This window comes from Dermacentor albipictus, chromosome 1, assembly GCF_038994185.2.
Source record: "Dermacentor albipictus isolate Rhodes 1998 colony chromosome 1, USDA_Dalb.pri_finalv2, whole genome shotgun sequence".
Lineage (NCBI taxonomy): Eukaryota > Metazoa > Arthropoda > Arachnida > Ixodida > Ixodidae > Dermacentor > Dermacentor albipictus.
Genome location: NC_091821.1, coordinates 108983774 through 108997837, shown reverse-complemented (window position 1 = coordinate 108997837; position 14064 = coordinate 108983774). Strand labels below are relative to the sequence as shown.

Genomic DNA, 14064 nt, shown 5'->3' with positions numbered 1-14064 from the left:
TGAAGTCTGGAATTTTTGCACGATAGGGTCTTGCAATCTGAATATGAATATGGTCATGATTTCATTGTATTAGGATTGTTGTTTTGCGTTAGTTTCGTCGTCCTTTGAGAGAGCCCGACGAGCGTTACGACAATTACGCGATCTGAATTTGCGTGCTGCAGTTTCGATTATTGAAGAAGACTGAGTGTTGCATCGACCAATGGCTCACCTTACACCTCTTTCGCGCGATACATGTCCAGCTCCCGAGTCAATAGAGTAAACAAACCCCGGGCATATTTGTCTACAGCGCGGGAGCGGCCTGCCGCAGCGTGCGCTGGCGCCGTCCGATGGAATTTACTTCTGCATGCAGCAAGCGGGTGACTTGACGGCAGGCCAGCGTGGCCATCGCCGAGTCGCGCTGCCCTCTACATCGAACGCACGCGCTTGGGTGGTCTGTAGGTGGCTATAGGTCGCGCCGTGAGGATAGTCTAATCGAAATTCCGTATCTCGGCAACTGCTCAGGCTGGCCGCACGGAGAACGGTGTCGTCATTCGAAAGCAGCACTGAAAGCCAATTGCATAGCGAGACACACAAGTATCGGCAACCAGGCCGTATGGTGACGCATATTCAACGCATGTTGTCTCTATCCAGCCACCTACGACGGACAACACAAACGCCCTTCTATAAGCACATCGCTGACGCTCTCCAGACAAGTGGGTTTCATGGGACCTGTGAAACTGCGAAGCATTATTTCTGAACGAGACATGCTCTATCCGGCTTTCCTGCGTAACTTTATAAAATTTAAGAACAGTGCGACATAAGTGCGCCGTTAGCGGAGGTGGTGTCATGTTAAGCGCGTTTCGAACGAACATTTGCTTTAAGTTTTTCGTGGACTTACAAGTATGTCGGATTGAAGCTAATTATGAGCATTGTTTTAAGAGAAACTTTGTAACTGAGAACGACAATATTTAGTTTAGTGCTTTCCATTCATAATCTGACAATGCAAGGAAATGACTGTTTATAAAACACTTCACGCAATTTTTTTACTTGAAACGTAGAATTTTCTTTAAAAATCATTGAATAAGAATTAACTTTACCGTGTGGGCAAACAAATGTCACGTCAAATAAAATTGCACGACTTAGAGGTGCCTTTCTGAGCATTTGTGGCATGACTACCAGAGTAACTAATAATTTCGTTCCTTTCAAGGGTCCTCTTTACCGCACACGACTTTATTTCTCATTTACATTTCCTGGCGGATTCTCAGTGGGCACACTAAACTACCAGGTGGAATATAGTCGATTTATAATGTTAATTTTATGAAATTCTCGCAAGAGGGAATGACAACACTGAGGGAGGATTCTTTCGCGATGCACTAGATAGTTAGAATGACATTTTAATCGATGTGAATGTCTCCCTTCGAGGCCCTCTTGTATACGTTCATTGCCCATCTGAAGCGCTACGTAAATTTTGGGCGGAAATAAACCGACAAGCAAAAATGAAATATTTGTGAAATAGAGTTGTCCCTTCTTATAAAATCCAGCTGGGTAGTGCAACTCAGCCGAACGTGTACCTGAGCGTAGACAGGGATGTGACGGGGTGGGCAATTTATTTGTACGCTGTGATTTTCCTATTACTTCAGGGCACTCCTTGGTTCATTATTTGTTGATAAACATTTTTTTGTCGGAGACGCTCCCTGGCAGGTTTCTGTTCGGAGTAAAACCAGACACACGCTATAACGAGAAAGTTCATTGTGGACTCACATCGGGACACTCCAGTCAGAGTGAGGTCGTGGTCGACAAACTGGGCGAACTGCATGAGCATGAGAGTGTTTCTTTGGTTGGGGAAATCAGCGTCAGGGTCCGCCGCGACGGAGATCTTTCTCGGGTTGGGAAGCGGGTTTCCATCGACGCTGACACGTGGAAGCGTGAGCCCTGCAATGGTGTCAGTGGAGGACAAACATGTAAGCTAACAAGGTTATGAATTGGGCAATGTTGGTTATACTTTGTTCAATGTCAACGCGCTGCTTAGCAGCACAGAACGAAGCAAGAATGACCTAATCAGGCAAACATACAGAGAGCGAACAACTTAAAACTATTGAGGCTTTCAGAAATCAACAGTTCTTAGTACGCGGGCTGAGTGATGTGCGTCCCGTTTTCCGCTTCTGCCGAAGGAGACACAAGTTTGAATGAACTGTCGTGGCAGTATATTGATGCATCCCTTTCATGCTTCTGATGTATTCATCATTATCCCATTTAAAGCTCACTGCGGGGCAAAGGCCTCTTCCAGTAATCTTTGATTACTCCCATTCTGCCATCAACCATGCATTCTATGCCCGCATTTAATCTTATCACTTAATTTAACCGTGCTTCTCATATGAGGCTACATAGAACAACAGCCTTGTAATAAATGTTACTTCAGCATATTCAGTAATGAAATAACAAAAATTGTATTTAACAGAAAGCTATATTCAATTGCTATTTTTTGTTGCTTTTGTAGTGCTTGCTTACCGTCGGCATAGTTGGGCGGCATGAACCTCTCAAAGGCAGTCAGCGACTTGCCCCACTCGCGGTTTTGCAGATTGTTGCAGAGACCATCGGGGGAACGGTATTTTGTAGATGGGCAGCGAGGGATCTTTGGGCAAGCATCGGCGATCACCGTGTTCTGGAAATTGAACCTCTGAAGACCGTCTCGACCCTGTGTCGAGTCCAGGTTGAATCTGCGAGTGCAAAATATCTTGGAAGGCGGCGATCTCGCGCATGCTGGAGCAAGCAATGTGTATGTGCCAAGACAGTATTGACGTAAAGACTTCCGTAAATATCACTGACTTTTTTTTTTCTTCCTGACGTGCTTAGTGTTATAGAACTGAAGCGAAGAACTCACTTCACGTTAGTTACAATGAAGTTACTTTAATTCTTGTTTATCTTACTTGACTATAATTTCTTTGGCTACGTCGCTGAGAGAATGCACGCTTATACGAGGCAACGTTTGTGAATAATGGAAGAGTTTATTTATGACAAAAAAAGACATGCTGCCGTTATGTATTATTTCTATCTATCCTTTCAAACAGGAAAAATACAACTGTGAGTTCACGTCCGCAGAAAATTTCTACAGCTCCTCCCAACGCTCCTGTACAAAAGAAATAAAAAGTGCAACTTGCCTTGATGTGTGCAAGTATACCTATAGAAGTGTACCTTTGCGCGTCACGTGCCTTCCTTTCGCTCGATGGTGTGCGACATCCATGCATCAGGAATAGTATATTGGATTGTAGGCTGCTGCAGAAATACTTCCGTGCGTGCCAACAATTTAAAATTGCGTCCATTGTTCGCATTAAAACAAAATTTCTGCCAGTGCGTTTAACATTTATCATCGAATGCTAGGAGTTGCAACATTCGCTTTGTAGGAATACATATATTAGGCGAATGATCACGGCGGCATCAACTGCGCCCACAGTGTGTGCGCCGTCAATATAAATTGAACAGGAGAAAAAAAAAAGGTAGATACAAAGACCCATTTGCCTGCAATAACTTCTCACTGCGATACACCATCATGTTGCAGCTGTCAATGAAAATATACCACTCGTCGCCACACACCCGCACATGCGACTAATATCGACGAGCATAGAAACATACCGAGGGCGAATCAGAAACTCCTTGCCCCTATGTTTTTTAGCCAAATTACAGCTGTAAATGCGAAGTCAACATATCCATTTCTAGCAGTGGACCTTTCTTGGACCGGCCTGGCCTTATCTGCCGATAGCTCCTCGGCACGGCGCTGCTGTCAGCTGTTGAAGATGGCGGCTGTGCTTCACACGTCCACGGCGTACGAGCAACGAAGTGTGATTTGTTTTCTATGGAGCAAGGGACGAACGCCCACCGAAATCCACAGGGAAATGGAGCCCACGTATTGGGAAATGTGTCTCGCTTCGAGAAGTGTGAGGTGGTGGTGTTGTGAGTTTGCAAATGGCCGTGAAAGCTTGCATGACAACGGGCGTTCGAGGAGGCCGCGAGCGTCGCTGACTGACGACCGCGATAGGACAAATTTAGTGCTACGATTGGACAAATGTCTGAACCGGTGTGAGGACTATGTGGGAAAATAGTGTAAGATACGTGGAATAGTACGTATATTTTTTTTTATTGAGATGAATATTAGGAGAGGCTGGCGCCTTTATGGTGGCACCGGCTACTCTTTGTCACTTGGCAAAGGAAACAAATTTGCGTAAAATGGGAGAATAGCGACACGAAATATGGCACTCAGTAGAATACTGGATGAATAAAAAATATACAGTCCAACAGCACATGAGTCGCAAAGTTCTGTGCGTTAGTCCAGGCCACGTACGCATATATAAAGTCAGATATTTAGAACAGTCATAACACACAACACATGTAATGCTCTGCAAGTACAGAACAGAATTATACATATTGCAGAAAAGTTGCGATCGCCACATAAACCAATTATGAATCACGAACAACGTTTATGTTACTCATTTAGCGCATTCGGATCATCTGATACCTAATATTTTCCCAAAATGTTGGTCTCCTCTAAAAACTTTTTCAGAGCAAGAAGCGCTCTTTTTTGAAGGCCCGCAGTTGGCCATGGGCCAAGTATTTTTTTAGAGTGAAAGGTCTTCTCTCTAATATCAACAAATTTGCTTGCAGTACCCTTCTTTGTATATATTTGTAATTAACTGTATGTACCTTATTTTGGGTGATACAAAATAGGTGCAAACACTTTCCGATTCGCCCTCGTACGTGCGCGTTGCAGCCGGTTTTTATTTGCTGGTGTTTAAATGTTTGCCGATGATATATGGTCTCAGAGCTCCATGTACTACAACAAGAGAAAGCCGCTGTGCCACACTAAAGAAAACTTTCCTTTAGCGACAGTGAATTACAAATGCAAGACAGGCAGGACCACCCCCTTCGAGTTCCCGAATCAACTTCCCGTGACATCATAGCTTCTGACAACGTCTAGCCGAGGCGATGTTATTTTTAGTTATTAACAAGAGAACAGCATCACTCTAAAAAACCTGCAAAGAAAATTCAATCTGACAACTTTTGTATGCCTTTCAAGCCTACAAAGACAAGTTGAGATATTCTCCTTTGACAATTGTCTTATCCGCCGTCGAACGAGCGTTGAGAGGGTTGCAAAAGCTTAATGCGCAGGTACTGGCTGGTTTACTGTTTTTACTTGCGGGGCAGAAACGATGACGACATTTATTTATTTAATTGATTATTTGCTAGCTCATTAATTAATCATTAACTAAATAATTAAAATACTGCTGAGAAGGTTGGTGGTGCATAGGGAGAAAAAGCTCAACAGAGATCGACGAGCTCCTGAACACTGCATTTCTCGCCTGCAAATGCGGCAACACAGCAGAGGTACAACAAGAAACGCATCACCCAAAAGAAAATTCAGCTATACAAGAATAAAAAAAAACACAACACACTGAAACTGCAATAAAAGAGGCATCGGTATAGCTGTTCGAGTAACTATAATAGAAAAAGTTGGCTAAATCTGGATCTGGCAGAGGATAACAAAGATAAACCACTGCTCTCAATACTATAAATAAGTGCAGGGAGGCAGTGGCGCAGCATCTGAAAGCCGTAATTAGAGCGCAGTGTAGCAACAGAGAAGTGCAACGGAGTACTGTACCTGTAGGTAGCGGCCCAGCAGGTCGCCATTGCAATGTCAGAAGAGTTGTTACACTGTGAATTGTTTCTTGTTGCCCTCGCTATGGGGCTCACACAGGCATGACTTTGAAGAATGGTGTTGGCGATCGAGCACATCTTTAGCCAATGTATCTCTCATCATCTGTGTCATTTTTAAATCGAGAGATCAGCAGTGACATACATATACGTCTTATTTTTGGCGACCTGCGAAATACGTGCTCACAATACATTCCCTTTTCTGCCATGTTGTTGCACTGATGAGATCGTTCTTATAACCACTTTTACAGCACTCCCTTCCTACAAAAGGGAACCAGAGTGTAGCTCACGCTTTCGCCTGAAGTTTTATAGCTGAAAACTACATCAGTTGCAGTCATGTGGGGGAACGTACCTGCGAGCGAGCTCCCGCGTGGCTTCCAAGCCGATGAGACCGTCCCTGCCGAGAGACTGGACGATTGGCTTGGAACCGAAGAAGGCAGCATGTAGGGACGCGGTCGTATGTCGCTTTGCGAAAAGGCCTGAAGCCAGACAGAGTTCGCAATTAGGCACCTGGATATATTTTTTTTTTGTAAATCGTCTCTGCCGTTTAAAGCACGTGAAAATAGAAGGGCATTCAGTTTATTTTCTCTTTTTTTCCCTTGTTCTATGTCTTACTACGACAATCCTAGTATTCCACACATGCTATCTATACACATGACCATGTTTGCCACAGGTCTGCTACTCACTTGCTTGCTTCTGAGACCCCGTTCGACTTATCGTTGTCGGAAAGCAAACGAGATCGAGGGTGCTTCCCATCCCCGCCTTTTCCCTGAGCGCTGCTGGCTAAAAGTTTAAAGGCCAGCTTCTGCATATAAGGGGCAGGTAAGTACCCACTGTATATCTATCTGCAGTGCCTGATAATAAGAGGAAAGCTGACATACCTTCGCCAGCTCTACGATATTTTGCACTTAGGCAAGTCTTGCAGATCCCGCACTACTCGCTGATGTATTTACACCCACGGATTTGTCATGCCTGTATCGTCGTCCATAAATACTTGGAGCCTGTCAATAAAGGCTTCATTCTCGCAAATGTTCATTCACAAGGCATCTGCCACAGCTACTGAGCTGGCTACACTGCTGGCAGCCTTTTAAGCAGCCTGTCATCGGGAGTGGGTGATCTTCAGTTTCACACAGGCCGCTATTCAATCCTTGAAGTGATCGCGTCTGCAGAGAGACACAACTGGCCTCTAGGATGAGCCACTGTTGTACTTAAATGGTGCCTGCCCGACTGGTTTTAACACAGTTCTGAAGTGACTGTTGTGTTAATGATTAGGTGGTGCTTGCATCGTAGCCCATGGTGTGACGCTGGGCGAAAAAGCGGGTCCCACGTGTCCTTTTGACCCCAACTTACTTCTACATGGCACGTGGTCTCGATTGGCGCAGCCGAACATGCCTACATCGTCTTCGTGTGAATGTAGCATACACGGATGACTTATAAAAAAATAAGCTATTCTGAGCACACGTGTGACCCACAGACATAGTATAAGAGGACTTGGAACAAGTGATTTGCATATGTAGACGCTCCGCAACCTCTAGAAGTGCCTCTGTGGTGGCGCACGACGAAGTGCGTCAAGGCAGCGCGAGTTGCAGCCACTGCGTAAGTTACGAGAATAAATGTGACGTGCTTTTTGTATCTCGACGTGGCGACATATACCTTCTCCGTCACACCTTAAAAAACTCTCTGAGCATTCTTCACAACATGCGCATTCAACGTAGCGGCGTAGCCAGCAATTTTTTGTAGGGCGGTGGGTGGGAGGAAGTCCTTGTAGTTCGACAGGGGAAGAGGGGAAGGAGGAGCGCCAGGCGGGCGTCGTCTCACTTCACTTTATTCCAGGTACTCGTCTAGTCGAGGGTCGCTCCTTGTCCCGCCTGAGTGACTGCGCGACCATTTGCGTCGGATTGCGTGCTACTGGCGGGTGCGATTCCACGATAGCAAGCGTGGCTTCATCATACCGCAAACCAGCCGCCGACTACCCTTCAATTACTACCACGCTTGAACTACTACTACAACTCAATTTTCGCCGCTGTAGCTGAATTGTCGGAATGTCCAAACGACGTGCAGAAATTATGGGTTGTAATTTCGCCGTTGCTTTCTTGTTTTTTCTTCCGTTTTCAATCTATTTCCCTTAGTTATAAGCAAGTTGCTCTGCTATATCTAAGCACTCTTTACCCTGACTCTTGCCGCACTATCTGCGTAACTATGTATTTGCACAGCGCTCAGTTGGGGGTATTGTTCCATTGGCGACCAACTTGCTACCTCACTACAATAAATCAGGGGCAATTTAGCGGTAAATGCAAAAGAAATGTGTCAGCATTATAGCTCATTTGCCTGCTATAGATATAGCAGGCAAGTCAACTTAGCAAAAAATTTGCCTTTTTTTTGGCCCCCCAGTATAACATTCACAGAATAAAAAAAATAAAAAGAAAGATATTTAATGTCTGTTTTCTCAGCAATTTTCGCACTGCATGTAACGTCAGTGATCACGCACAAAGTATACAAGCCTGTCACAATCATAATTGACAACCAAATTCACTTTTGAGTGCATTTCCCAGCTTTCAATAAGGTTCTAACCGGGGCTAGTTGGCATAACATCGTTTTGTTTACTGCACTGAACTTTTCACGCAACGGATAACAAAAATGAGACGGACAAATATGTGCGCGACCAGTGTGCGAACAATCACAGCGGCTACTGAGCAGCGGCTAACTTGTGGCACAGGTGAAAATAAATGCGCTAGTGAGCGAGTCTCCAGGTGATCTGCAAATGCTGTAACCCAGAGCGAAACGTGGTATTCTCTACCTACCGTCGTTCAGCAAAGCTCTCTCGATGTCCTCGATTCCGCGGACGACACTCAGACTGGCTCTTCCAGCGATGTCTAAATCATCTTTGGAGATTTTTGGCACAGCTACTCTTCGTCCAATCACAGTCACGGGTCGACTTACAGGACCTGAGTGGAAATAAACATCCTCCCTTAGCTGGGGACCCTCAATTATAGTGAGGGAAAAGGTCATTTTTTTTCGTCAGTGGCTTGTTGCTTAACAACCTCGAGTGGTTTATCCCCAACAGACAGCTCAAAGGTCCATCCCGAAGGAATGGCTAGACGGTGGTCGTTGCAGGGCGCTTTGCATTCAGCAGAACATAGATTCATAGAAAGAAACGAAAGTTCTCTCTTAACACGAATTCGTCATGTTCCCTTGCGACCCGACAAGATTATGTCATGCTCTCCATTTCATTGAAATAAATTACCACTGAGAGAATAAGAAAATTGTTCGCTGAAAATGAATGTAAGTGAAATGAATTACCTGCTATCAATGACTACAGGACACTAAGACAGCCGTAAGCCATTAGGAAGAAGGAGAGTGAAACAAATAAGCTTTGTCATATGCGTAATAGTGGCAGTTGGTTCAACAACAACAACAACAACAACAACAAAAATAGCAAAGCCGAATTCGTTTTGGGAATCCCAGTGATTTTCGAGGCTCTGAAAGTAATGATCATGGGCGAAAAACTATAGCTAAAAGCAAATCGCGAGTCGTCGCGCAGGATCATGCTCCGAGATATCTTCATTTTGCATAAATAAGCAAAGTTATGGTTGTACTCACTCTATGTATTTTTCTAGTGTAATGAAACTCTACGCTATACTATAGCACCGCAATTATTTCTGTTTTACGAGTTCGGCAAGGAAAAGTGGCCGTGATAAACATCGTAACAGCCATATCAAAACCTAATGTTCTCGTCCGGCGTATGGCACAGTGTCCTAATAGTTGCGCAAGAAAAAAAAATAGTAGACAGCGTTTAGCCGTGCTTTGTTAATGATTAATGGAGCTTTATGGCGCAAGGATAGCCGTGCTTTATAAAAGTATGCCGTTAACACTGCTATAATAATCACAGGTAACAACATCGAGAAGGTAGAAGAAAAAAGGACAAATGTAACTTGCTAAGGATTTTAATTGATTTACTGTGAATAAATTAAACCACGAGTAAACAAGAATACAGAATTTTGTATTACTTGTAGAAGGAAAAAAAAACGTCAACAGTGATGGTATCACTTAGTCCATTAATCAATGTCCACTTGAACGCACGGAATCCTATGCTTATCTTGGTATTATTCTTAACAGCCATTTACGTTGACAGTGTCATACAAAAACTCCTTGCTCTCAGCTAGCATCTTGCCATTAGGCCCTTTTGGATGCACAGGGACATTTTGAAGCATTCTTCGCATTTGCATTTTTCTTTTACTCATTGTCACCTGTTATATTACATTGAGTCTTAAGGATAGGCTTTCTCAACGTAACTTGAACCTCTTCGACGCCTACAAAAACAGTACGTACGATAAGCGTTTTTCAGCAGAATAAAATTATTAAGTTGATTTTGGTGAATTTGCAAATATTGCCGTTCCACATTCTACGTGTATTAAATACGGTCAAATGTGTTAACAACATGGTAAAAATCAGCTATCAGTTTCATGTCTCAATACTTCGCATGTCAGCTCGTCTAACACGGAATGAAACTGCTGGCAACATTTAGATGACCTCCCACAAGAAATAAATAGTACCGCAGATTGGTTCCATTCATCGGTATAAAAATGGAACAACGTATCATTTGAAATAAAACAAGGTAAAGATATAACAGACTGCGTAAAAAAAGTACTGCTTTCTGCACTTATCTGCGCGCTCAGTCTAAAATATCCATATCATGTGCACAGCTCTTATTAAGTACATGTATCTGAATGTCAACTGTTTTTTCGTTGTATTAGTTCTAGAACACATTGTATTGTTTGTTTTCTTTAAAATGAAGTTGGATTTGAGAGCGAGTTTGCGTTTGCTAATTAACTGCTCTCCATCAATGTTATAATGTAAGATTTTGTGTATTTTATTCCTGAGTGTCTCTTTGTGGTTATTTGTGCATATACGCAATTTATTAACTTATATTAATGCACATTGCATTTTTCTAAATGGCTCCATTATAAACCAATGGATATTGGGCTGTACAGTGTGTGCAAACATTTGTATTGAATTGGTGAAACCACTTAAATAAACAAATAGAAAATAAGCTTCAGCCTCGCTTTGGCAAATACTCATAGTCTTCGTGCAGCAAGCAAGTCCAGTCATAAACAGAGAAAGAACTAATCGGTTCTCCTTATCCACTGCGCGTTCAACATAGGGTAGTGTGATCTTACCTTCATAATCTTGTAATGTCTGACAACTTCACTCGTAAGGTCCAATAAAAGCACTGGGAGTAATGTCAACGGGTTCAAATCAGATATCTTAAGTCATCACTGTAAGCTCCGCTCTACAGTTACACTGATACGACCATCAAGGAGACAGGTGTGAGCTATTGTTTCAAGTTGAAGCATCTGTAACTTAATCTGGAAAAAAATCAAAGGCCAAATATAATTAATTTTTGTTCAACAAAGCCATATAAATTCTGCGCAGAAACGAAAAGCAGTGAGATACTGTTTAAAAAAGTTAGAAGGGTTAACACAATATACAATGATCAGTAATGAAAAAATAATTACCTTTATTTTCGTACATTCTAGGGGCACAACCCTGCGCATCAGGCTGTTATACTCCCGGCCACGGCTGCCGCATTTCGATGGGGGCGGAATACGAAAACACCCGTGTACATAGATTTAGGTGCACGTTAAAGAACCCCAGGTTGCCAAAATTTCCCGAGTCCCCCACTACGGCGTGGCTAATAATCAGATCGTGGTTAGGACACGTAAAACCCCATAATTTAATTTTTTGAGGCTGTTATACGCTGAGTTTTAGTGTATCAGATGTGTCATCATTTTCAATTGTTCACAGCTTACCTAGCGTATGACTATAGAGCTGCTTCTGCACCGTGTGGTCAGGCCTAAGTGGACATTCTGGCGCTCCCAAACAGTCGAAATTGAAAGCGATAAGCAGATTTAGAGTTCTGGGGACGCGACGTGTGCCCAGTTTCATGGTTCACAGTCAATTCTGGTCACTTGCACAGTAGGCTACAAACTTGCCTAAATATAGAGTGTACATGTCATTTGCAATAGGAGGAACGTGATAACCCGCGCGAAAGGCAGATTGGCCAAAAAACTACGTAATTTGTTCATTTGTCTCACTCACTCTGTCCCGATGCCGCTGGCGTGTCGAGAGGACAGCAGACATGGATGCCCTCGCCGCAACTAGAGCTTGCGATGTCCTCAATCACGTTGAACTGGAACACGCAGTGGCTCAGGGCTTGGCAGACGCCCGGCTGACCAGACGCCGTCCGGCAGTCTGAGCTGGGGCGCACGGCCGCGGCTGTCTGTCTCTGGCTCTGCTGGCTTTGGGGGCGGGACTGGTTGCGGGGCTGACCGCGGCTGCCGCCTTGTCCTGCATTCCATCAAGCACGACAGTGCCACGTTCGGTGCGCGAAAGGCTTTGCACTTATCGGTATTCACCGGGCTCTAGAGAACGAGAACAAGACAGCGGGCGAAAAAAAAAAAGAAGAGGGGAGAGAAGGCAGCTAAACCACGAGAGGGAGAAAGTGGTTTTGGCACGTAAAACCTCATAATTTTTTTAACCACGAGAGGGACTATGCACTTTTTTAGAAAGTGGCCACGGACCTAGCTTCCTTCAAAGTAAGCCATAAATAAGGGAGGAGCTATAATGCCTGCGAGAGGCTTGGAGCGTGGCCAGAATTTTTCGAAGCAAGCAACCGAGAAAGCACTAGTTAGAATAGTTTGGGCAACGTACTATGTTCTGTGCATACCGAGCCAGGACTCTGGTTCAGGGTCCTGACTTGGTGAACACAACTCGAGCTTGTTCTCCACGACTATCTTCATTGTCTCATAAAACATATCTGCTTATTTTGCTCCCCATGTTTATTCGAGGAGGCAGATAAAAGCTACAGTCTACAATAGCTCGTGGCCATTTGGTCCGCGGCGATGCCTGAAGACATGATGGTACACCGAGATGAGCATACCTCTCCTCCGTTGCGCCCAGCTCGGGTCAGCCAGGATAAGCAGGGCCAGGACGCCGGTCAAGAGAAGAGTCCGCATCTTGGTGCCTGCAGAAAACGGGACAGCAGGAGCGCTCAGACGCCCCACCGACATTGCACCGGTAGCTTTGCCAGCCAGCAGCGCCGGCAAGAGATGCCGTACCCTTCCGATGGAAGTAGGCGGAATCCTCGGGTTTCACCCGATAAGCATGCAGCACGCACGTCTTCCGCGCGGCACAGCGGGCGCGGCACGCTCCACCGGCGCTGATACCAGCGCCGATCTTCCGCAATGCAGCACAGCTTCAGGGTCAACAGCGTAACGCCGCGCGAGACACGTGCATGGCGGCGGAGGCCAGCCGTTGACGCGGATGCCTTTTACAGGAAAGCGACACGGATATAAGCGAACCGCTCGGTCGTGGGGAGCTCCCTCAAGGTCTTATCGCACCAACACGCGGAGCCAAAGTTGCCTCGAAACTTTCTCTCCTTGTCTTGCCTTCTCCTCGTTTGTCTTCCATCTTGCTCAACGGTGCTAACGGCTGATACCAAGCGACCACAGACGGAACGGAACATCTTTCTTCCCTGGATCTGCTCACCGACATACGTATAGTTGGGAAAGCTTTATTTGTCGGCGTTCTTCTATTGTGCGCTGTTCACCTAATATTAAATACGTGAATCATTTTGCAGTTTTTGGAAATCGCGGTGATTCTATAGGAATGGCTACTCCTAATCGCGTGAAATACAAAAAACTGCTTGTTCGTTATAACGGGCAGCTTAATATCCAGCCTAATCAATAACCGGCCGCTGATTAGATGACACCATTTCGAATTTCCACAACATTGCGGGATTTTCTGGTTGTGAGTAAAGCAACATGTTTTTTTTTATTATTCTGAACAAGTCTTCATCATGAACGATTTTTTCCTTTCACACGAACTGCACCAAACACAAATAATTTGCAGTGATTTCTATGCACCTCGGTAGGAGGTGGATGAAAGTCACGAGATTTGCAGGGGGACTTCATCTACGAGAAATTTTGCTACATCAGAGTTACCACAACGTGTGTTGGTGCTGCTGCAGGAAACCAACTGCATCGAATGCTTTGTTGAACAAGCATGATAGTCGAGTTCAGCTATACCATGCATATATCCGCACGTGCGGATACTCGTCCTAAAGAAAAACGTAAAAACTTCGATAATGCAGAGTATGTCCTCATTCGTGCACAAATATCTAGATATGATCGGTGCAGTCTAGTACTTTGGTATTCGTGGTGATCGACAAAGTTTGTGAGACGCCAAGTGCTGCTCCAGAGTCCTCATTCTTCCATTTTTCGCGCCGTTCTCCGGATCTTGTTTACAACTGGCAGTGGAAACTAGTATCGCGGTTCTTTCGGTGGCATAATTCCTGCCACGCGATCGTTTCCTCTGGTAGCG

General features: G+C 44.6%; 1 protein-coding gene across 4 annotated transcripts in view; it reads right to left on the bottom strand.

Annotated features, from left to right (window-relative positions):
- LOC135907704 (salivary peroxidase/catechol oxidase-like) overlaps positions 1-14064 on the bottom strand; it is a 65872-nt gene that overhangs the window by 33866 nt on the left and 17942 nt on the right. For 2 of the 4 annotated variants that reach the window (XM_065439412.1, XM_065439413.1), the window contains exons 2-7: positions 12623-12706; positions 11782-12030; positions 8484-8627; positions 6035-6161; positions 2488-2696; positions 1741-1911 (exon numbers count right to left, since the gene is read on the bottom strand). In XM_065439412.1, the coding sequence (XP_065295484.1) occupies positions 1741-1911; positions 2488-2696; positions 6035-6161; positions 8484-8627; positions 11782-12030; positions 12623-12706 (984 nt within the window). The other 2 variants (XM_065439414.1, XM_065439411.1) reach the window with 2 other exon arrangements.